The sequence below is a fragment of the Salminus brasiliensis genome, chromosome 2 (assembly GCF_030463535.1).
Source record: "Salminus brasiliensis chromosome 2, fSalBra1.hap2, whole genome shotgun sequence".
NCBI lineage: Eukaryota > Metazoa > Chordata > Actinopteri > Characiformes > Bryconidae > Salminus > Salminus brasiliensis.
The window spans coordinates 34,884,304-34,910,485 of NC_132879.1; the positions used below are offsets into that span (position 1 = coordinate 34,884,304).

General features: G+C 42.6%; 1 protein-coding gene across 1 annotated transcript; it reads right to left on the reverse strand.

The window, feature by feature from the left end:
- Positions 1 to 4,773: 4,773 nt before the first annotated feature.
- nudt4b (nudix (nucleoside diphosphate linked moiety X)-type motif 4b) lies at positions 4,774 to 25,542 on the reverse strand. Its single transcript, XM_072672465.1, has 5 exons — positions 25,102 to 25,542; positions 12,698 to 12,808; positions 11,131 to 11,175; positions 10,926 to 11,013; positions 4,774 to 8,680 (listed from the first exon to the last, which is right to left on the reverse strand). Exons 1-5 carry the CDS (start codon positions 25,195 to 25,197, stop codon positions 8,487 to 8,489), a joined length of 534 nt encoding a protein of 177 aa, XP_072528566.1. The 5' UTR covers positions 25,198 to 25,542; the 3' UTR covers positions 4,774 to 8,486.
- Between the last annotated feature and the right edge of the window lie 640 nt (positions 25,543 to 26,182).

The window sequence follows — 26,182 nt, forward strand, 5'->3', positions numbered from 1 at the left end:
TTCTGGAGTTTTATCTCCCAGCACACACACACACACACACACATTTACACACACGTGTGCAAAGATCATAATGGATTTTTACATAAACATTTTCCAAACCACCTCAAACACCCCATAGACAGGAGTGCCATATTAAGTTAGGGCAGTTCTAAAGGCCTGTGACTGACAGGGGCCTTAATCATGTGTCAATGGAGTATTATGGCAGTATTGTTGGAGCTGTGGGGCCCAGTGTAATATTTTTCCACGGGATCCAAAATCCCTGGCAAGTGCCCCTGCCCATAGAATCAAACAGGCTGAGATTGCAACATGTAGGGTGACCCTATTGTGGCTTTCTAAATAACGGTAACAGAAAAGTGGTTTAGTGAAGACTGTAAAAAAGCAAATGCCTGAAAACATTAAATCTAAATGTATATTATCATATATATTTCAGCCAATTTAGACATTCAGGAGGACAAACATTCACCATATTATCTGTAAATGATATCTAATATCTATATCTAGTCTATGCTGAAACACTAGATGATGGCGTATACCGTATTTTACAAAGGTCTGGGCACAGTTTGTCACATTTACGATAAATTCTAATGCACTTATACGCTGTCTTTTATAACATGATAAGATTATTATTAATGATAATGATATACAACGTGCAAATGCACCTTACAGAGTCAGAAGTTCATTCTGACTGATGTACCTTTGCTGAATCTGGCCAAAGAGCTCTATTTCGACTTGGTCAGTTCACAGCATTTGTTCTCCCCTTGCTTGTCTATATATTCTGTATCATACTTTAAACCGTGTTTTATAATGAGGTTGCAGGTAAGGGAAGGTAAGGTTTCCTTCTAATGACTATGATGCACAATGGAGCAGTTCACCACCCTCATAACTCAGCTAAACGTACATGCAGGTTCTTGGCAGTCCTGGGGGGGTGTTTTGATAGGCCTGTCTTACAGACAGTTCTCTCCAAGAGTTTTCCTGGTCCTCCAGATCTTATCTTGACTGTTCACACTTCTTAATAACATTCACACTGCGAAAACCCGAAAGCTGAGCTACCTTTTCATAGCCTTCCCCTGCCTTGTGGACATTGGTTACTTTCATTTTCAGATCTTTAAAGTGTTGGTACAAAGTTTAATGCATCAGAAAATAAAGCTCGGAAATTTGATTCTGTTGACTGCCCCTGATTACAGTTGCTGAAATGCTGCAAGCCTGATTTCTGATCTCAGTAATAATATCAAAATAAGAAAAACACTGCATGTGTACAATGAGACAGTGTATTTTAATGGACTCCCTGATGGCACTTTGTATAAAGGCATATCAGCCATTAATTTTTGAGATCCTGTTTTTTGCACAGTCTTAATGAGCATCATGTCTCTGGTGTCCTCTAGATTTCAGACAAGGCGATTCTTCTTGAGTAACAGCATGTCCAAACCTCCTGATGATTGTGAGGCCACCACCTGATACAGGGGTTTTAGTTGAAATGATACCCATGATAGCGAAAATGCTGTAACAACGCTGGTGTCTTCTCAACCTCAACCTTTTTCCTGTACATTCTTGAAGTCACTTTCGACCGCAGCTTAAATGAACCCACAGTAAGGTACGTCACTTTTAATGATGTAACTTAATAATGAGAGTGTTCTATACACATACAGCATGTGTCCACAGTGACCTTTTAGTCAGGAGGTATCTTGTTCCAAGCAGTTGCTTATATTACTAGTAGTGCGCTACAAGTATTACAGTGGATCATCTGGTGGCCAGCATGAATGGATGTTAGGCCTGCCTGAATAATACTCAGCCAACCATGTATTAGAACCAGTATATCATCTGCTTTGTAATATCCGCAGACTGCTAATCACGAACCTTACGCTCTGTTCATTATTCAAAGGCCAGATTTCTTTATATGGGCCTTATTGCTTCGATACAACTGAGGTGGATGGAGACCCCCTACATAGGATGTTGCTTAGGGCTCTCAAATATTCAGAAATTGTCCTTAATTTAATCCAGAATCACAGCACCAGTAACCACAGCATAGCAAAGCATGTGTGCACAATATCAACATCAAATCATGAATATTTAATTAATTAAATGAATCGTGCAATTGTAAATGATGACATGAATAAAAGGAAGGGGTCAAAGTTAAGATTTTTGTAGAATTAATCAGTTATCTAAAGTCTTTTAAAGTGCTCCATGCCTTGTGCTTTACTGTTGCTACACTCAATATGCAGTTGATCGCCGACTTTAAGATGAGATCAGGGACGTTTTATTTGCAGAAAGGAAATGGTTCCAATAATTGGCCTTTTGAAGCCTTGTGTGCTCTCCAAATCTAAAGCAAATGATCACAACGGTGACCCTTCAGCCATGAGGCGCAGAAGTAACTCAGGGGCTGCATCCAAATGTTCCATTCCTGTCTGCTTTCTTTAGTTTTGCCTGATCTGTAATTCATGGCCTCATTTGGGTTACGATTCTAAGGGCCTGTGCCTGATAGGGTCCTAAAAATGTATGAATTCAGTATTTTGGCAGAGTTGTGGGGCTTGGTGTAATATCTTTTCATGACGGCTAAAATCCCTGACAGCACCCCTGGCCTCAGTAAATACACAGCAAATTTGCCAGTGTTAAATCAACACAGTGAGTGTTCTCTCAGTGCTAAATGTGTTGTGTATACTGGCAGAGCTGACAAGCAGATCAGATAAATGAAGGAAAGCTTAATAAAAAGGGAGGTTTCAGTCACCTATTTGGACACAACCAGAGACTAAGAGATCATTGAGAGGGCAGGGGGGTGCATGGAAGCTCCTACTCAGTTTCTGCCCACATCAGAAGTTTTATTTCTGACTTCTAAAGGGCTTAGAAGCTCTGGGCCAAAGAAGCTTGCATTTGTTCTTCAAAGCTAATCGCTTGAGCCTGGGTGGGTTGGCAGTCTGTGGACATCAGAGTTGGACCTCTAACCCTCAGGCTGAACAAACCCATCCTCTGATAGGAGCGGTCTATTTATGCTAGCAAGGTCCTGAGGTCAGCAGTGGAACCTGCTCCATCTTAGCACCTAAAAATGTCCACATGCCATTTAATGAATGATACTGGATTAAAGGGTCACTCAAGGTGTTGTAAACACAAGCAGTCTTTGTGTCATCACATACAGAGGCATGTAAACAATGAATTATTAGGCTGGGTAACTGAAACACCAGGTATAATGAACCCCCTGTATATGCAGTATATCCATACCTGTAGCAAACACATCAGTGTCAGTTCTCAGTTGGGAGTGGTCGTCCACCCAAACCATCTGAAACTGACCACTGATGAAGTGCTAGTGCCACTGACCCCTTGTGCCTCCTAGCAAATACTAACGTGCCAACATGCAAACTACTGCAGTGTATACATACATAAACAGATTATTTTTAAAAATGCGACAGGATATATTAACTGAAAATGTATCACTCAATTATCAGATCACAAAAACTATCATTCAAATAACACTGCCTTAAAGCGACATTATGTAGCATTTGTACCTCATGATAACAGCTCCAAAATTACTGTGATTCTCCACTGACTTCTAATATGGAGAATAGCATCTCTATCATTGCAACCCCAGGTTCGGCACACTGCTAACTGCCCTATGTAACTCTGGGAAAGCAGGCAGGACAACGCTTGCAAGAACTGAGTAATGCCTGTAATATTACTGCAAGTACCACTTGCTTCTTTTGCTTTCAGCTTGTCCAGAAATGCACAAACAATTTCAATCTATAATTTTCACAGGAGCTTTACAGGAAACAGTAACCAGTAACCTGGGAGACCCATCCTCTTCTTGTCTGACTAATAAACTCAGGTGTACCGATGTAGTCAATAGTAGTGATGGTACAAATAGTGATGTAATGCTGATGGTTAATGGTTGTAATAATAATAATAACAAATAATAATAGCAACAGTTTAATGGTAGGCAGCTGGTCTGAGGCGGGTAGCGGGAGACTTTCAGTCAACGTCGGTGTCAAGCAAGACAGGTGGGCAGTCCTTAACTCAGAAAATTACAAGGAATACAGAGAATGTCTGGAAGCTTATTCCAGATTTGGGGGCTCTTCCCTTTGCTAAAGCCTTCTGAATTCTGGGAACTAGTAAAAAGCCAGCACCCTGTAATCTATGTAATCTTAAAGGTTCATAATAGGAAGTGAGATTTCATAGGTACTCAGTAGTGAACCTCTGTTGTAGGGCTTTATACATCTATAGTTGTATATTCAATATGGAATTTGAACATATTTGAATTTATCTTTCAGTTCTTATTTGGGGTATTTCCACCCATTTATCTTTGCAAAAGGCTTCTAGTTGTGTGAGATTCTTGGGCTGTCTTGCATGTACTGTTCTTTAGAGGCCTATCCACAGATTTGCAATGATGCTTAGGCCAGAGGAATGCAAGTGCATTCTGCTGTAGCAGCCATCCTCCTTTCACTTCCAGCTTTGATTTCCCACAGCAAGTGTTGGTATTCAATCCATTTTTCCTCTACCAATAAAATATTTCTGGGCAGTTGGCAAGGTGTTCTTTTCATGTAACAGGTATTGTGTCTTTGGTGGGTGCAGTGTGACTGAGCAGAGGTAATAGCTACAGTTAGTAAGGAAGTGCAGGGTGCAGAGTGTGTTTGTATGGGGTGTATGGGTGTGATGGGTGTGATCGGTGAGACAGAATGTTACATTGTACTACTGACTGTTCAGCACCCTGATTGCTTGGGGGTAAAAGCTGTCTCAGAACCGCACATCTACTGACACAGCTAAAAAAAAAATTCAGTCCAGATGCTGTGCTCACTTATTCAAGTTCTTCCCTTTTTAATGAAAGTTCTTTTGAAATACAATACAATCTGTAGACAGATTAAAATATCCCTCATTAACAGTACATAGTAGCATAAAACAGAGACACTGTTAACCAGTCTGCATTAATAAACAGATGAGTGAGTACCCAGACATAGCCTGGGCTTCAGTACATCCTAATAACATTCACTTCCGAAACAGTTACTCACTTAAACGTAAACCAGAAGATCCAGCAAAACCACAGCAACCTGAGACCCTCCCGACATCCATTTGACTGTCTCCAGTTCGTACGGAAAATCCAAATACGGTTATTATCATACAAAGGAAAGGAATACTACCATGGGCGTTATCCAAAGCCAGTCTAGTTAGGGAGAGTCAAGAAGACGACTAGCGCTGCGCCCCTGTGCAGTAGTATGGTTTATGGAGGTGGTTTGTTTTTCAGCTCACTGCACAAGGCTGGAAAACCGGCAAGCGATGGTACTATTCCTCTACGGTATAAAAAACAAAAAAAAAACCTGGAGGAAATTTACAGATCGGAAAATGCAATGATACTTCCGAGGCCTTTAAGGCCATGAAATTATTTCAATGGATAAACGCTACCAAATCTGTTGCTCCACATTGCACATCCAACCTCTCATATCCCTGAAAGTTTGGCACTGGAGAGGCAGTCTCATTCTCTTCCACTCTACCATGACAGATACATATACGGCACGCATACACACACACACACACACACACACACACACACACACGCACGCATACGCACGCATACGCACGCATACGCACGCTTGTACAGACAGACATGCAGAGAGAGCCGTCAGGCGCCCCACACAAACCTCAGAGTGAGTGTTCTTTTAGTGTTCATATTAAGAGAGGTCAAGAGTCCAGTTGATCAAGCAGAAGTTGCTCTTAGCAGCATCAATCAGCTGAAGGTAGTTAGGGGTTGGTTTTGCTCACGCGTGCTGGTCTGTGATCAGCCCCCCGCTCGCAAACCTGGAATTTGGGCCAGTTTAAGGAGTTTTAGGAGGGAAAAAAACCTCCAACTGGCGAGAGAGACGTTCTCTCCCACAACTTCAGTACAAGAAACAGCAGACCTCCTTGATCATCATCATCATCTGAGCTGAAAAGGTCGTGTTTTTTGAACACTGATAACGTTCACATTCAGATGTCTCCTCACTCCCTTCCGAGATGACTTGGGGAGCTGGGAATGAGGAGCTAAGACATTTGTACTGGACACTTGATTCAATGACACTCTGAAAAATGAAGGTGCCGGTTAGGGTTCTGACTTTGGTTGCGCTTTGGTTCTCTAAAGCAGTGCTTCTCAGGAACCCATGTTTTTGCTTTAACCCACTTCACAGCATATAGGGTCAGAGCAAAAATGTGGACCATGTGGGGTGCCCTGAGAAGCAATGCCCTGAAGAACCGTTTAGAATCAGGGGGTGGTTCTTTGAAGAACCGTTTAGTAAATGAGCTGTGGAAATGCTTAGGCTGCTTTTACACCTAGTTTTTTGGGGGATTTTGTCGCACTGCATCCTGTGTCCTTGTCTTTTGGATGGGTTATTTAAAGCGCAGCAAACAATACAAGTTGTGTCCTTTGTGTCCTGTGATTGGCCAGAAATTTGGCGGGGGATTAGAGTTGCCTGTTACTGTGTTACTTACATGCTGTGATATTTTGTTCTTGAACTTTCACCAGCATATAATACTGTAAAATCCAGATCTCTCGGTCTCTCGAACGTTCAGTACAGTCATGATCAAATGTATTATCAACCCATTATGCTTCATTCAAACAGAGACACATTTCACAATCCAAATAATAAAAACTATCCTTATTTGAGGTCTACTATACTTCTTTTTTTATAACGGTTTGGTTTAAGGTGGTTGGTGTGGTGCAACGGACAACACCACCCACTACCTGATGGTAAACCTCCACGGCATGTGGGAGACTAGGGTTTGAGTCCCAGTCTGGGTGACTATGCTGCACAATACTCCTCACACTACATTGGCCCACCTCTGTAACACGAGTAACCTTGTAAATTGCTCTGTATAGGAGTGTGCGCTAATTGCCGTAAGTAAACTATCAGGCCACCTAACCAATCACAAATATGTTCTGTGGTCCGTGTGCCAAAGTCTGTGCCACAGTCCACTATAATCAGTCAAACGTTACTATACAGGCAAATTTTGGTCACACCTTAAGGTTGGATTCCCCTCGTTAGATGCAGGACAACGGTAAAAAAATGCGTTCCCACCAGCAGCAAACTAAGCAGACCTAGACCCCTGTTTTTTGAAGGACCATGCCTCAGTTGTTTGGTGTGTGTTCACACCTATCAAAACGAACCGAATCGAAGACAAAGGTTGAGTGGTCCGCACCAAGCAAGGTAAGTGTAAAAGCAGCCTTAAAGAACGTCTACATAAAGTAAAGCTTGTTTACAGAAAGTCCAGAACCGCTTAGGAACCTTCTCTTTTAAGAGTGTACTGGTAAAAGCTTGTGTTTTTTTTCATCACAGTTTGTTTCTGTCGTATTTTTAGAAATAGAAAAAAAAAAGATAATAGAAAAGATTTCAGCAGAAGTTAATACATTTGCTTTGCCCCTAAAAACCTTGACAACACAATTCATCTTCAGTTCTTCAGAATATTTACAAAACATTGTTACGCTATGAATGGCCTTGAGAATAGCCCCCAATGTTCTAGGCCTCCCTCGAATCACATGATACTGTACAACGCATGCTCCTGCCAGTCCACACATCTGCTGGCACACTCACAACCAGTGCTAAAGGGGCAGCGATTAAAGGGATGCGTTGGATTGGTTGCATGAGTGTTAAAGGGAGCTTTCTGTTCTCCATTTTACTGGATCGAGGAAAGCTGGGGAACAGTCCGGACACTCAGGCTGGTGACGTGAGGGGTACATGCAGTACAGTAAGGTACCACCTGTGCGACTGTGAATGGACCTCTGTTCCATTCCCTCTTGTTTGAGACGGGAACAGGCAGCAGTTCCTAAAGCAGTCCCACCAAACCCTACAGTCTACATGGGCTGATCTGGGGACTTTGAGGTAACTTGAATTCAGATTTCCATTCAGGCTGCGAAGCACTCGAGGACTGTGTATCATGAGAGAAATGGTGGTCAGTATATAATAACAGATCGATCGAGTCAGAAAATCAGTTGCCCACTTTGGTCAGTTTCAGTTTCAGACCAGACATTAAAAAAAAAAGCTATTTAAGGCATTCTTAAACCAAATTCTTTATAGCTGTGGTCATGTCTAGGGCCGCACAATATGTAGTTTATTGATCGTTCTGGCAAGGTTGGCCTGTGAAATATTAAGATTGATTTGGAATATACATTGACGCCATAGAAGGCCCCCCATCTAAGGAATTACAACATATGAAATGCAACATAATTAACAGAAATCATTTCAATTTGGTCAAAATAATGCAGGCCAAACCCCCAGAATGTGTTTTAATGCCTTGCACGGCACATTGCAACTGCTATCTGTTGCATTACATGAGCCCAATATTGTACAGCCCTAGTTATGCCAAGCAAAAGCACTTTTCAAAAGACCATAGGAGGTGAAACAGGTGATCATCTCCTTGACGATTCAGAGATCCAGGCAAACGTCTGTACCCATAGGTGGTTGTGTGTTTAAAGGTCCCGAGATCAGGCCCCAGAGGGAGTGCGGTGTGTGAGTGTGAGTGTGAGAAGGAGATGAGCAGTCCTATCTGCGGGGGGGAGCGGGAGACGTGCTGTAGCGGGGCGTGTTGTCATTTGGGGGAGGGGAGGGGAGGAGGATGTTGCCGTTGTTGGTTGCGGAACACAGCTGAAGATGTCTCAGGTACTCGGCGTGGACCGGCTTGTGGCTTTGCAGAATCTTGATGGCCTCTTCTACTGGGAACCACTCCCGCTTACGACCTGCAGGGGGAGACAAAAAAAAAAGGGTTTACAGTGTGGCACGGCACTTGATTTAGAGAGCTTGCCAGCAGGAAGATTTACAAGGAGACTAAAGGGAGTGAATGCAAAAAGTACAGTTCATTCCAAAACATAAATTACATGCAGGCATAATAAATGCAGAATTGATGATTTATAATTATAAATGCATCAATTAATTATATATGACTTATAATTATTTTAGAATTTAGAACTATTTTCTTTTACCGTGTGATATGAAGACAATAAATAGTACCTAATTTATTCATAAACTTGATCAGCTAAACATTGCAAATTGCAAAAATGTTTTTTTGTTATTTTTAGAACAATAATCAGCTTTATATTCTCCTCCCCCCTGTTTTTGCTCTGTGTAAACATTTAATAAATCAACATGACTCAGAAATAATTTTGCTTCCATAATGTGGGGTACTTCAGAGTGAAACACACTATTAGGGATGGTCACTGATATAACTTATTGTTCTGTGGTGGGAGGGTTTGAGATGACATGCCCGTGTGTGTGTGTGTGTGTTTTAATCAATTTGATAAACATTACAGGGAAAATGACATTTGGCAAAATGAGATATTAAATGATATCATAAAATTGACTGATGAACCCACAAGATAAGCAAAGGTCAAATAGATTTCAGGTTGACTTGCAGTGTGAATACTATTTGTAATGTTTGTAATTATAAATATTTGCAATATATGTAACATTTAATCTGTAATACATATCATATACTAGATTTGTTATATGCGTAACTATAATATACAGAGTGCTGACAACCTTTATTTTCCACTATGGTGGGAAACCGACTGCAGTGTGTTCGTGTGAGTGTATCTGTCGGCATAGATGGGAACTGCTCTGGCATTCTGAAGGGCACTGAAGAAATCAGGTGACTCCTGCTGTAAGAGCAGCAGGGGCCCATTTAGGGTCGACTACAAATAAGGTTTTGTCACTAAGGCTTTTCTTTCACGTTAGAGAGAGAGAAAGTGCATGAAGGAAGAAGCTGATCTGACTGATGCTTTTGTTGGTCTGCCTGAACAGGTCACTGAATTATCTGAAAAGGCCAATGTTGCAGCATCATTACATTTTCTGTAATTTTTGATTTTATAATTCTTATACAGATTTTGAACATATCAGTCTAATAGTATTCAAGAGTGTAATAATGTAATAGACTAGGTTCTAAGTCATTCAATATAAAGAGCCTTGAAATTATTAAAAAATATTTTTTTTTCAGCTCCAGTCCTGACACTCGTCTGACAGCAATCTGAAATATTTACCTTAAAACTTTAAAATGCCTGTTTTCAACTGAAGCTCTTAGATTAACATCTAAAATTAGACTACCGTTCTCAGAAACACTCGACCACCCCATAGAAAAGAAATACACAGCTAACATCATCGCATCACACAGTGGATCAGATTTGTGCTCCTCCCCCCTCTAATATCCCATCCAGCATGTTCTGTTATCATCAGCCATACCCGATATTCATCCATACTGATACGCCATCTCTAGTTACACTCAAACAGACCAAGAATCTGGATCTCATGTCTACGGGTTAATCCTCAGCCAGTCTCTTTTCAGTTTGTAAGCTTTTACTTTTCTACATCAGCTTACTTTCCTCATTTTTACAATCCTAATCAGCTTACATTACCCCTACATTCCTTTTTTTAGTCTTTTCCCATTTATTTTCCCATGACCGTTTTGTACTGTCTTTTAAATTCCCTGAACTACCTTCAGCAAGTGCAATCAGTGCAGTTAACCTAAAGCTACAGATATCCAGTAGAGCACAGTGATTCAACCGCACATGGTGTAAAGTTCACAATTCCTATAGACATCATAAAATGAATGACCTTCATGGAATCCATCTATCCACATTTGAAAAAAATCACTAGGGACAGTAAATGAAGGGCTCCAGCAGTTACACATTAATGGATGCACAGGGCAGGCAGGGCAGTCATCAATCGCGCCAAAACTTCATCTGGGCCACATGCTGACAGCCCCTGGCCTTGGTGTTTAATAACCACGCTGCACTAAATTCCCTGTGCGTGTCTGTGCAGATTATTGTTCTTATTGATCTCCACTTATAGCCAGCCAGCCTCCATATAAAATACAATGAGGCAAGTTTACCACTCTCTCTAAGGAGAACCGCTTGCGTATGACTTCTGTGGAGAAGCCAAAGGAGGTGTACTGCCCTGTAAAGTATGCTAACAGTTGCTGTGTAAACTCACCGATATTTACTGAGTCCTCCCAGGCCTCCAGAGTCTCCGTCACGGTCAGCACATACACATACGTACGGTGCTTCCTGTCCTGGTTATGCTGCATGAAAACGTGACATAGTTTCAGCGCTGTTTATAATGGTAGCATGAATGGCAAAGGCTCTAATGGTTAGTGCACAAATGCAGATGCTGAGAGCAGAGCAGAGCAGAGGCTCACCTCAAACACGCCCAGGAGGCGCCCCAATTTCCCCTTCACTCCAGCCTGGAAGAGAGGAAAAAGAAGGGGCTGAGGATTCATTTCACAGACACATAAGGAAGGATGAAGGGCAATCACGTGAAAGTAACAGAACCTTGACGTCTGTAAACTTATAGAAGCTAAGGAAAAAAGGAACACGGTGTAGCCAGTGTAAAATAGGACATAAATGACAGAAAGGAAACAGTGAGTGCATAACATTTAAATAAACAGTAAACAGTAGAAACCATTTAAACAAGTACAAGTAAAGAAATCATACTGCAAACTGCTTCAGTGGTTAAACTGAAGGGAGCTGTAGATCTGCTCTGATTAAAGCTCCAAGATGCTTCTGCAGAATGACTAAAACTGGATTAACTCTATTACATAACCCTATTACATTCAGTCCACCTACAACCAGTTTACAAATATTGTAAAAAAAAAAAAAAAAAAAACTTTTTAGCAGTTTCCCCTTCTGTAGGGTCAGACCAGACGGACTAGCCTGCACTCCCCAAGCGCATTAATGAGCCTTGGCTGCCCATGACCCTGTTGACGGTTCACTGGTTGTCCTTCCTTGAAACACTTTTGGTAGGTACTGACCACTACATACCAGAAACTCCCCACAAGACCTGCTGTATTCGGAAATGCTCCAACCTTTTATGTTTTCTGACACCGTATGACAATTGCCTCTGTCCCTTTTTATACATCATGTATTCTGGCCATACCACTAACCACAGAAGTACCCCCCAAGTCCTACCCTAGGGGGGTTTTCACACCTATAGTTCGATGGCTCTGGTCTAAATCAGTTAAACTTAGCAAACTTGGAGCGTTTTCACACACCTGTCTGGGGCGAGAGCAAGAAAGTAAATACAGGAGGAGGTCCTGTGTTCTGGAGCAGTGCATATTTCTGTGCATTTGTTCATAGTAGTTCATGTAGTAATTATCTGGGCAATAACACCTGGGTGTAAAGGAGCCGTTTAGCTCAAACTTGAGCTATTTACACTTGATATTTAGGTCGGATCGAGGTCAGATCATGTTCTCACCACAAACAAATCTCTCCAGAGTTCATTCGGGATCAGATCGAGACCACCTCTTCTCTAGTGTCTCGGTGGGGTTGTTTTTTGGGCCGCATCAGAGTGTGATTACTGTATTCACACCTCCTCAAAGGAGTCCGTTTTAACTAGTCTACCCATTCAAGCCCAGTTTTTCCCAGTGAAACACAACTGATATTGCACTTCAGTCCAAGCCTAGTCCAAATCCATGTCCAGGAAATTGTTCCTAGATGAATTCCCTGACCGTTGACTCAACACTGCTGGAGAATTGAGGCAGATTCATTCCTGGTCATAAACATCAGAGAGACACGACTGAAATGTCCTGGAATCCGGCACAGTGCAGAGTTTGGCCAGCTGATGTGGCCTCACTCTGAGCTCAGAAGGCCACGTATCAACAGTCTGTTAATTTCCTTCCGAGTGGAACAAATAAGGCTCAAAATAGTTGAATTAGTAGAGGCCTTTTTCAGTCATTGCTGCTGATGATTCTAATGATAATGACCTACCTCTTCATAAACCTCCCGCACTGCTGCCCCACAGGGCTCTTCCTCTGGCTCCATTCCTCCCCCGGGCACGATCCACTGATCTGGATGCCGACTGCTGCTCACCAGCAACACCTGCCAAATAAGTCAACTTGTTACTGGGGAACATATATCACCAAGCACTACACATTAAGCAAAGCCATGCTTCAAAAAGCTAGACCGTGATTCACACCTTGTGCGCAGCATATACACACTCTTAAAAATAAAGGTGCTACTAAGAGGCTCTTCTTGGCATCACTCAAAGAATCTTGGTAGTGCCTTTATTTTTGAAGGGGTTCATGTGCATGTAGAGATATTGTGATATCTACACAACATAGTATTGCTTGTCAGTTTTAATGTTGTATTTTCTAGTAAATTAGATGATTAATAATAATAATATATAATTCATATTATATATAATTATGTACATAATTAATAAAGCACATTTCACATTATTAGTCACATTATTTTAGTTAAAAATCCATTAAAATAGAATTAAAATCACGTGTATCCTCTCAGATATATGGGGACCCATCATGGATATTTTTCAGGTGGCTTAGGTTGGTGCCAGGCCCTGTCTGACCCTGCAACCCTTGTCATTTTTGTTTCTCATCACTTCTACAACATAATTTTTTTATGTTTAAAAATAAAATACTATAATTGTAAGATGTATAATTGTAATGTATAGATGAACATCTGTCAAAAAAACCTCAAAACATATAACATGTTCTACTTTTCTATTCAAATACTCTGATAACAGATAACAGTCTACTGCCATTTGGTTTTGGCCACACTGTATCAAAGGCAACCGTGCTGCTGGTTCACACACTCTGATATGACATTAGGTAGTTTGTGTGTGTATCTGTGGTTGTGTGTGTATTCAATGCTGAGAATGCTTGAGTGCTCCAGTGTCAGAAAGATGATAGTGCGCTGATCCAATTCTGCACATTCTGCAGTAGCACGCCTGTGCGGTTAAATTAAGCTCTGTCCTGATGACACACAACAACGCTGAGGCATTCATGTGCACGAACGAGTCAATCAGAGGACCCTGACCCAGTCATGGGCCTTTTCTTATTAAATGAAGAAAAACAACAACAACAACAACAACACTGTGCTAACCTGAGACTGTGTGTGCATGAATCTTAACCGATAGTTAGTGCAGTGTAGTCGCTGTGCTGTACAGGAAAGGTTCAGCCAACTCTACAATTAACTAATTCCACCCTCCATAATCCAGTCCACTTCAATGTGTCGAATACAGGGCCAGGTAAGTTCATTAGTTTTATGGGTACTGAACAAATGATTTCAAAACTTTAGACTGTAGCCAAAAAGCGGCCTTGTTCCAAAATGCAGACTGCTGATCACCTGTCCAAATTCCGTTCAATATGCATTGTAATATAAACAATAGCACTTCTTGAGTAACCTGTAATCTGTTGATTTCTGGGTTAACCCCATTAGACCTTGTGTCACTTTTATAACTACATTATCATCATTAGCATCAGTTTCATAGGCCCTAAAATAGAACCCTGTGGAACTCCACAAGACCTGCTAAACCGAACAACTGCCAAATAATTCATAATAGTGTCTGCATTAGGATTTCTAACTGAATAATAAACCTAGTTCAAGGGGGTTAAGCCATACCCACTTTTTTGGTTTGTAATCTAAAAGAAAGTATCAAAAAAAGACATGAAACGATACACAAAAATCTAAATCTAATTACATACAATACAGTGGTGTCCCAGGAACATGCTTAAATTTTCACATGGTAATTCTTGCGGGCATTTGCATAGCTTAAAAGATTGCATACTGGGGGCATAACCATGCACACATTTTCAGATTTTAAGGGCCAAAGAGCTCTAATAATCTTCTCCACACATTAGTTTAGCTGAGATTAATATAATGTATAAGTGCACAAGCATAAGTATAAGCCCCAATTCCATTCTTTTGTACTCCCGGCCACAATGGCTGTGGTACCACCAGGGATTGAACTCGCAATCTTCTGATTATAGAACACTTAGACAGTTGTGCCACTTAGGAACCCCAGTTGACTAATTTTGATTGTACTATTTATCACTTATTTGTTCAAAATATGTTAAATAACAGACCCTTAGAAAAGCCAGATGGGTGTAAAGGTGATGATAAGTGATACACTGTTCCCAATGGCTGTGGTTTTCAGTATGTACTTGGATCTATTTCACCCTTTAAAAGAAAGTAATATTCAGGAATGGGTAGCAGCTTTGGTACAGGGTTCTCAAAATGCTGAACAGCACCCAGCCCCCAAGCCTTTATGACCTGGACTCATCCTACCGTGCTTAGCTGATATTATTAAAAATGCTCATTTTCCATGTACATTTCCAACCACTGTATCATATAGCTACACAGGTGTGACCCAGAATGAACAGGTGGAAATGGGTTCACAGCCCTGTTTACTGTTAACAAGCAAATTCCACCCACGCCCATATAGAAATCCTGTACATCTAAATGCCGCTCCACAACGGCGCTGTCTTCATTGGAAGTAGAAGTGTTTGAGACTGGAACTCTTTAAAGTAATGCGATCCAGGCTGGCTGGCAGAGTAAAGCAGAATGTTTCCAGGAGAGCATGAAGTGTTATTTTCAGTGTGTATGTGTGAACGTTTCTCTCCGACAGATGGGGAGCAGCAGTGTTGTAATCCTCCCGATGGACGCACGTTTCACTTTGCTCTCTGATTGGCTAATCCACAGGTCGCTGAGGAGGCATCAAGTGTTACCTACTGTAATGGGATTTTGGGGGGGTGGATGGGAAGGTGGAGGCTGGCTAGTCGCTCTGAAACACACTCACAGGCTGCACGTGTTGTTGCTTTGAGCTGAGGTCAGGTCACAAGCCGCACCTGCCTTTATCTGGTCCGGTCAACCCAGCCCTGAGGTTATTTTTACGGTCCGGTAACTATCTAGCCGAGAGGGACGTCAGAGCAGCAGAAGGTGACCGGCCTGCTCCAGGCTGACAGATGCAGAGCAATACATGGAGTACATTTGTGTGTGTGTGTGTATGGATTATATTGATTTATATGGACTGAAGTGATTTATTAGCATAAGGGAAGACACTATTGGAATTAGGTTTCGGAAACTGACCTGAAATTGACCTGCATTAAAAATAATGAACAAACTAGGGATGGGCCGATACGGGAATTGTTGATACAGATATCTGATGTTTATATTTGTAGAGTTTATTTGCATATCGGTTTTTATCATCACCATTATCACCACCATTATCTTCTTATTTGATGAGTATAGAAATATCAGTCAAATCTAAACATCTGCCTGACGCTGCTATGATTCTGATATTATCGCACATCCCTAAAACCGCTGGAAATATAGCACTGAACATCAATGCAGAACACCAGCATCCTTAACCCCTTAATGGGCTGGAAGTGTTATTACAAACATACATATTACCAGAGAATAGCCTCACCAGATTGTACAGAAGTCCCTGCAGTTACTAATTAATGAGTCTTGGAGTGTTAAGGCATAACAACTGTACCCAAACTTAACCTTTAGTTTCTGCTGTCAGACTTTGAAATACGTCAAACGAGAACTGATGGTCGGGTCTGTCTGGATGTCAGTAAAGTGCTGTTTAACTATATTAGAGCTAAACTTGAGCACTATACATGACCCCCACCCCCCCACCCACACACAAAATATGTTGACAGCCACTTATATACCAGTCAGTCAGCATTGATTTTGTCATTACAATGACTGATTAGCTGGTTCGGTGGCTTCTGTCAAGGGGTGGGTGGATATATTAAGCAACAGTGAACAGTCAATCCTTGAAGGTGATGTGTTGAAAGCAGGACAAATGGACAAGCATAAAGATTTGAGATTTGCTCTGACAAGCGCCACACTGTGATGGCTAGACGACAGGGTCAGAGCATCTCCAAAACATCAGGCAGGTCATGCGAGGTGTTCGTCCCAAAAGTGCTAAAAGTGGTCAGAGGAAGGACAATCCAACCAGTGAACCAGTGAGGGGGGGGTGGGGGTCATGAGCGCCTAAGGCTTACTGATGCGAATAAACAGAGGCACACAGTGTCACTGATGCTAAGCATCACCCTTTTCCCTTGTGGTCATTTCCACCAACTAAACTTTCAGTCCACTTACTACCTAAACTAAAAACCTGGACACTTTAACCCCTTAACACACCAAGGTGTATTTCTTGCTTGGGCTTGCGGCCCATAGGCCTTATTAGCTCACCTGAATGAGAAAACGGTCTGGACTTGGGATATCCACTTATTCAAATAAACCCCCCAAAGAGGTGCTCTCCTTATTTGTGGAAAACGCTGCACTGGATATCGGAACATCAGTCACAGAGAGTGTGCCTGTGTGTCGGGGCTCAACGTCTGGACATAGTGACACATGCTGAGTATCCTGAACATCTATAACAGAATGTGCTATGTGCATGTCTATGTGTCAAGGGGGATCAAAGACAGCTACACTAAGCATTATGAATGACTGTAACTGAACAAACTATGTGACCGAGTGCATAGGTATCCACATGCATGCACGTGTGTGTGTGTGTGTGCATGAGCCCCAGTTCACAGAACTGTGACGCGGGGATTGTTTTTAGTTTGTACAGACGCTTGTGTCTGGCTGAATCCCTCGCACCTCAAGGCTGCCGCTGCAATCAGTGTTTTTGCAGTGAAGACCGAGGGGAAAATACAAACAAGCGGTGTTATATTGTAAACACACGTCCAGCGTTTTCCACTCCGACTGATAAACTGTACTTGGACCGTACTGCCTTGGTTCATGAAGGGGTTAAAAATTAGTAGAGTGAATGAGAAAAGACGGTGTTGTTTTTAAGGCCGTTCTGATTAGAAGTTTTGTGCAGGAACGCACTAGACAGTGAGCTTTCTGAGAGAACAGCGGCGGCGGCGGAACAAAGTTCGGACTGGGTGAAAGTTGTCATTAGGACACATTAGAGGGAAAAACGTCAGCTCAGGAGCGCCTGAACTCTGAAAAAGTGAGCGTAATCCGATTGTAAATGAGGGCAAAGAAATCCGTCAGGGCCTCGGAGTGTCTAAGCGCTTCTGTTTCAGTGCCTGTGATCCTCCTATACCGCCAGAAAGGAAACAGTGTGTACAAAACAGCAATAATGTGCAGTTACTCCACGTTCTAAATAAGTCATCACGCATCCATGTTGTGAAAACAAGTCCGAAGCAAAGCGTGTAATCATCTTAATTACAGCCTGATTCTTATGGCGACATGTTTTTAACTGCTAGGTCACAATTAACTGTTGTTTTCAGTTCATCGGATAAATACAGGGTCGTCTATAAAACAGCACTTTTGAATAGCGCTAACTCAAATGAGAGAGTATATCGTCGCTGACGTGCAGAAACCTTGTGTTTTGGACTTTTTCACATCATTGTTTCAATCTGGTCGTTGTTCTTTGCATTGTGTCGAAATTTCATGATGAATGGACCATTAGATAAGCTCCAAAGTGAACTGTAATCAAACCTTTTACATTGACTTTCTTCTATTGTAAGTTTAGAAGGTCTTTACCTCCTCTTGTAAAGCTGTCATTTTGGAGATTCAGGGGGTTTTTGTATTTGACCTCAGTGGCACTTCTGTCCTGCTGTTGCCCTTGCCCTTTCTTTGGGCTAGCAGCACTTAAAATCGTACAGAGATGAAGGATACGATGTTCTCGCCGACCATTTTCTGCATGAGCGTACAAGACAGTCAGCTTTCCAAGAGAGCAGCAGCGGCAGAACAGAAATTCGGACTGGGTAAAAGTTGTCATTAGGACACACCAGAAGGGAAAATGTCTTAAAATGTTGATGTTTCATGATGAATAGACCGATGGAAATGCTCTAAATGACTTGGAATAAAATACAAAACCCTGCATTTACAAGATGACAGCATTACATCAACTTTCAATGGAAGTCAATGTCAAAAGCTGTCATTTTGGAGATACAAGGTTTTTGCAGGACAGACATGAGCTTGCACCTCTTGTTGGAATCGGAACCTGCTCAAATCCTGTGTTAGCAATGCAGAACAGCCTCCCATGTGTACATCTTTGTCCAATTTTCTCCCCAATTTACTCTAGCTAGCTAGGCCTCCCTATACCACACTACCAATACGAGGAGTGCGAGGGCTAGCATGTGCTTCTATCTACCATCCCAGAGTTATCCTCTCTTAGACTCCTGGTCAGAAATGGCTATAGCATTGCCGCCAGGGATCTTATTCGTGTTTAATATGTAGTACAATATATGGACATGGCCTCTATAATAATTCTCTGATCTGGATACTGCCCATGGTGTTTCCCTGCATGATGTTTATTTACATAGAAATAAATGTCACCAATAGTTCAGCCAGTTGCGCAGCGACCAACGTCTCAAAAATGCTGCCTCCAAACACACGGAGCGGAATGCAATGGGTGAAGACGTGTTACCTGAGGCTAGTATGTTACAAACCTTTGACAGGCAGTACGAGCTGCCAAAAAAAAAACATTTGTTATATATAATATTTGTGCAATTGTTTTATTATGCTATTATATTCTCATCATATCTGTGGCATCAATGGTCTTACAATAACAATAATTAAATGATTACTAAGACAACATATTTTCCAAAAGCATTGTTTTTGTGACAGGTCTAGTAGTGAGGTGTTGTTGCCCCAGGGAGAATCAAAGCTCAGGCTGCCTCATGGAGGGGTGTGGTGCTTCTTAACCTTCAATTTTTCAGCTCTACTTTTATCAATTCAGACACTGAAGAATTTTCAGTCGAAGTGTTGTTTACTGAAAATAAATAAATCTATGGGTTTAGTGATATAATCTGATATAACATAATTAGATGGTTATAATTCAATTGGGATGGAGTCAAAGAGGTCACGCCGGTCAGGTGTCTGTAGGCAGGGCTCTCCAATACTATCAATGCCCAGGTGGTTTTAAATTGTACCGTTAGTTATTAGTACTATTTTTTCAAATAAACACTAAATTACTTCTGAACTACTTGACTTAATACTGCAGCATAGATTTTATGATAATCTGTCCTCTGCTGCCTGAGGAAGTGCCAATTGTCCAAGCATTTCCACAGGTCAAGGGAAGTGTATCAAACTTGTAGCAGATAGACGTGGTTTGAATGGAACAGCCTCAAAATATGTCCATAAATATCATAATGGAGTCAAAAAAGGCTTAAAGAAAAAATAGAACTAATTGGTAATGACAAACATATCATCGCTGTATCTTCATTTTTGACGTTTTTTGACGTAACATAAATCTGGCAGTTAAAATTGGGGTAAAAATACCTTTATTTTACTTCAACCTTTACAAAATTCTATAGCAGTGTTTATCTGCATGACTATTATAACTCTATTATGATATTTATGGACATATTTTGAGGCTGTTCCATTACAATTATGTCTATCTGCTACAAGTTTGATACATTTCCCAGAAGCAGCAGAAACAACTGCCCATTCCTTTGTACTGTGGGGATGCTCAGAGTCACCAGGTCTTCTGTTCTTTCGCTAAACTACAGAAAAATCCACGGCTACAGTCCACGGTAATCAACTGCATGCCACAGATGCGGCAGACTGAGAACATGCTCAAAATCGCTGAAGTGTTCCTTTTGAGTCTACATTTGTGATGAAATGTGGTGATCACTGAAATGAGTGGCTCAGCTTTGTAAATGCTTCTTAGCCTGGCCTGTGTGTTTACTCCAAAGACTCTCTTTAGACTCTAAAGCACTTCTGAGCATGGAGCAGTCTTCACGAGAGCAGGGCAGAGCAACCCAGCCTTAGTGAAATGAATCACTGCGGCACGTCCATCTGCCGTGCCGCTGCGGACCCGTAATCAGCAGGGATCAGCGCTGTGGAGGAGCTGGATGGTGGCACATGAAGTTACATGAGGAGTATGTGCAGCAGTACCAGCTTAACCGCTGTCACTGATCCCTCGCCCCCCGCGCTTTCTCTTTTCTCTCCGGAACAAAGTGCAGCCACCGCTGACCATCTCCAGTTCAACACTACACAACGCTCAACTCAACTCGAGTCTTCTTCATTAGCAGACTCAGCTGAGCTGACTCCAGGCCAGCACTGCTGTTCAGTGAGAGCAGGGAAGCGGTGTACAGAGCTGGCCTCAGACCTGCTCACAAAGGAGGGCGTAACCTGAGCGATGGTGAGTAATAAGGAGCCCTCTCTCCGATGTTAAGAGCTCTTTAGGTCTGTCAGCGTGGCAGAGTGATTCAGCAAGAGATACTCAGGTCCAGTTCTACAACACTGACGCAGAAACACACACACACACACACACAGGCTGGATGAGTCACCACTGCTCACACACCACTTTCTTCATGTGGGCTCTTCCGACCAATAATGCCATAAGACAATGGGAATCGGTCAACAACCAGCAGGCTCATCAGGTATTGTTTCTCGTCGCTTTAAAACTTGAAGGAGTTTCATGTCAGTGCATACGCTCCCTGAGCACTTTATTAGGAACACTACACTAACACTGGGTAGGGCTTCCGTTTGCTTTTTAAAATAGCCTTAATTCACTGTGGCATGAGTTCCACAAGATGCTGGAAACATTCCTTTGAGGTGGTGCTTGCTCATGTTGGCATGACTGTTTCAGAAACGTCACACCGTTCCTGCAGGTTTTTCAGGAGCTGCAAATCTCTTGCTGTTCTATCACATCCAAAAGGTGAAACCAGTATTAGACAACTATTGGTACATTATCATGCTGAAAGCAGCCGTTAGAAAATGAGTAGACTGTTGCCAAGAAGGGATGCACATGGTCAGCAACAATACTCAAATAGTCTGGGGCATTCAAGCGATGACTGATTGGTGTTAACAGGGCAAAGATGTGCCAAGTAAAACATTCCCCAGACCGTTACACCACCTCCACCAGCCTGGACTGTTGACGCAAGGCAGGTTGACTCCATGGATTCATGCTGTTGGTGCCAAATTCTGACCCTACTATCTGTGAGATTCATCAGACCAGGATGGATTATTTCCATTTTTCTGGAAACTGTCTAGCCTGTGCCCGTTGCAGCCTCAGCTTTCTGTTCTTGGCTGACAGGCATGGAACTTGACATGGTCTTCTGCTGCTGTAGACCATCCTCCATACGTTTCGACATGTTGTGTGTGGGAGATGTTTTTCCTTTCACTATAATCCACATGTGTACAGAGGGGTTATTTGATTTTGCCTGATCATTCTCCACTGACCTGCAGAACTCTGTCTACAGAGTCCGTCTGGCACCAACAATCATGTCACGCTCAAAATCACTGAGATCACATCTTTTCCCCATTCTGATGGTGGATGTGAACATGTACTGAGGCTGCTGGATGGTATCTGCGTCATTTTAAGCACTGTACTCCTGATTAGACAACTGCATGAACAAGTAGGTGTACAGGTGTTCCTAATAACATGCACCTGGGCGCACATCACGTATTCGACCTACTACAGCTTAGTTCTGCCCATTCACGCTTACATTATAAAGGGTGTTTTGGCCTGGACTTGCACAATACAGTGCATATATCATATCCAAAAAGATGTTGGTTACATATAGCACTAAGGCATAGTAACAAGAACAGCCTGTTTCATTCTGAGGGATAAAGAGATCATGAAAAAAAATCTTCTAAAAATGAATGATGATGTTTTTGGTGCATAAAACCACAAATCCATCATAAAACACGCCAATAAAATAGAATATGGTCCTTTTAGCTGAGCTGGGCGATATTGAAATACATTTTCACAATACATGATATTTATCATGATACATGTAATCACAGACTAAACACATTAGTAGTGACAGATTCTTATAATCTACGGTTCAGAGACTCTCCAGTACTGAATACAGTGACTTTTATTCAACCTCTGCTGCTCTTCATTTAATTAAACCAGTCTAATTATACTGTTGGTAATGAAACCTGCAGCTGATCCGTGTTTATTAAGCACAAGGTTCATACACTTTAACCAATTTCAAATTTAAGGACTTTCCAAGACTTTTCAAGTACCAAAAGACCAAAAATTTCCCCGTAATTTGTTTACGTGAATGTTTAGTCCACGCTAGTAGCTGGAAGACTGGCCAGGCTAGCTAGTTAACAACATAATGCACGTTCATGATACCACGGCCAAAACTGTGCATGGTCAAATGAAACACAGCCAGAAAAGAATGTTACTTTTGGTGATACTTTTTAGTTTTTTTTTAATGTTGTTATTTTTCAAGGACTTTCCAGGTTTTTCAGGACCTGTACGAACCCTGTAAGCATTAACAAAATTCTCACTAAGCTCAGAAATGCATAAGGTGTATCACAATAACAAAATTGATCACAATACGAGAAAATATCATCATATTGCCCAGCTCTACTTTCACCTTTTCTTCCATTAAGGTTGAGTCTTGCATAATCTCCAGGCCTGGCAGCGACAATTGATAAATTCAAAGCTGCCTACAATTCCCCAAATTCTATGGAAAGCAAACGTTGATCATGTCACTGAAAGTCAACAATAAAGGCTTTCTACCGAACTACGTCTTTATACAAGATCCTGCTTTGAACTTCACCCTGACATATAAAGGACCTTGTAAAGTTGTTATAGCAAAACTAGACGAGAGGTTCCTTCTCCTTTTCTGGACTTACTAAGATGAAGTAAAAATAAAAATCTGCTGCCAAATTTATATCCGCCTTGATCTATATGATGCAATTTCATTTTTGGTTAGGCGACAATCATACATTTTGCAATGTTCCTAACCGCAGGTTGCAAAACATCTGCTTTCTTCTTCATTCACATCTTGTTTCGCCCACTGAAATCAGACCAGCACAACACATTCATTAGGCTGTGTGAGAATGGCATCTGTAGGCCTGATCTCGGTGGTTCGGAGTTTATTGGGAAACACAAGCCTAACAGTCTATATAACAGTTATGTAGTTCTGTAGATCCAGATCATTTTAATTTTTTTTTTTTTACCATCTACTCGGTTTCATGACACGGACTGACGTACCTATGCTGTATTTTTAGAGACTCACATTGGCCTTTAAAATAGATGCAGCAGAGTCTACGCACTGTCCTATCTATAATTACCACTGACTGACTCTGAATGGGACAGATGGAGGTGCTCCCAGATGGACTAATGGAAGTGATTCAACCTGTCAAAGCCGAAACACACCCAAGGATTTCAAGACAACTTGCCTTCCTGGAAGCTGCATGACAGTGTGTAGTAAACAGTGGAGAGCAGAGAGGGTTCAGGGAGGTGCAGACTGACGCCAGTGGATTGCATAACTGCGGTGCAGAACAGACCCAGCCTCGGGAAATCAGTTATAAGGACAACTGTGACAAACTCACGGACTGATCTGTGGGCTATGCGATCAGCACTGTCGAGTGATGGCTCAATGGTTTGCTCGATACCATCGCAGTGTTTTCGTCCCACGCTGCGACATACAGGGGATGGGGGGAGAGGGGGGTGGGGGGTGGTTGGCTGGGGGGGTATCAAAAGTGTGTTTAATCCAGTATTGTCGTTCAGACTGGTCTACCTAGCTGTTGTAGCCAAATCGGATTACGAACAGTTTAGCAGCACGCAGCATGTCTTTGGAGGCGGACTTGAGCAGATGCTGTGGATTAAACTCCGGAGTGCAGCACCGAGCAAGCTAACCCGCTGGAGCTTAACCACAGAGTCAGAGGAGGTGAACGACGCGTTCGTGTAACTTTTGGAAAACTAGCAACAATAACAACTAACATCCCCTCAGATTTCACCCTCACTTCGACGGATTTCTCGTGAAAGTGTAGCGCTTCGACAGCGGCATACGAGCAGTTTTCTCTCCCTCCTCATCAGGCGGTGGAGCGCTGCAGGCGTTATTTTTTAACCCGCCCGTTTTCAGAGCTTCCCAGCCGTCCCGAGCTACGACTGGCTGGTGGCAACTGGCCTCTTGCGCTGTGATTGGCTGGCCGTTCATGCCCACAAGCCAAGCGGCCAATAGTCAGAACGAATAGCCGGAACGAGGGCGGGACACGTCCGGAGACGGGTGGGAAAGAAAAAAAACGAGGCGTCGCTGTGCTCCGAACTAGACTGAACTGGCTGTGGCCGCAGGCAGGAGGCCAAAATGAATGGACCCCAAAGACACGCACGGTTCTGTTTACTCGGCTGTCTTACAGGCGGCAACATAATAATGCCATTAAAACGTTAAACCAAGCCATCAAACCCACCTTTCCATTCTGTTTTGTTTTTTAGTGCGTGCGTGTGTGTGTGTGTGTGTGTGTGTGTGTGTGGCCAGCAGTAACATGATCAGAAATGCTGCAAAAACGCTGCACTGATTTGGGCAAAGCTAGCTAGCTACCTAGCCGAGGTATTCACGCCTGTTTAAAGGCTGAGAAAACGCCAGGCTGAGGGAGCCTGAGTGTTAACACTCATCTCTGTGAGAGCCGAAAGGTCTCGCCCACCATACCTCGTCCTCTCGCTCGTTCTTGAAGCACAGGCACGCCGCTCGCCGCTTGAACCCTTCCCCGTCGTACGTCCTCGTCTGGTTGGGCTTGAACTTCATGGTCGTCGCCGCTTCAAGCCTGACCACAGATATCCGTAAAGTCAGCGAGAGTGAGTGAATGGTCGAGTCCGCTCGAGTCCTTAAAGCGTTAGCTAAGTCAGGAAGAGACTAGCCAGCATCGGTGTGGACGCGGAGAGCCTTCAGAGCCGAGTGGTCAAACCTCCAAATCTCCAAATCTCATCACAACTCCTCCACAGAGCATCTAGTGTCGACCTGTTCACCTGTGTAGCTGCCGCTGGCTTCCAGTGTCCATTCTCTCGCCGTTTGTCTCGCTTGTCCTCCGGTATATATATGTGTGTGTGTCTCCCGGGCAGCCTGCCTCAGCCTCCCACCCCTCAGCTCAAATGCGCAGCTGCCGCGGATGACAACACACTGCGAGCTGGATCACCAGCAGGCGGTGTATTCAGTGGCTGGGCTATTTCAGACCCCCTCATCACAACATTACCATGTAGACACACCAACAGCAACTCAAGATTACAGAACTCATCAGATGAAAAGTGAAGTAAACCCAGGCTGCTGCTTGAGGGTCATCTCTATGTTTTGGAAGCAACCTTAATGGACACTGCAGATGGTCCACTAGAGTAAAATGTTTGAGGGTTGTAATAATGTATCTTGGTCAAATCTCTGGTGACCCCCGTGACCTTTCAGAGGTTCCCTAATTCAAATGTTGGGGTATAATGTATCATCATACAGATCTGAGGGAATCTAGGGGTCTGTGAACATAGGTCCCTTGGAATATCGGTCCCTTGGGAATGTAGAGGCCCTGGAAATTTTTTTTTGGTCTGCTCCCAAACATTGCTACGCTCATGCTAATGTAAGTCGTAAGATGTAATGTAAGATATAAGTCCCCCCACTACCTGCCAGTGAGCTACCACACCATGTGGGAGACTGGGGTTCGATTCCCGGGCTGGGTGGCTGGGTGACTATGCTGTGCTACACCTATAAGAGTCCTTGGGTAAGACTCCTAACACTACATTGACCCTCC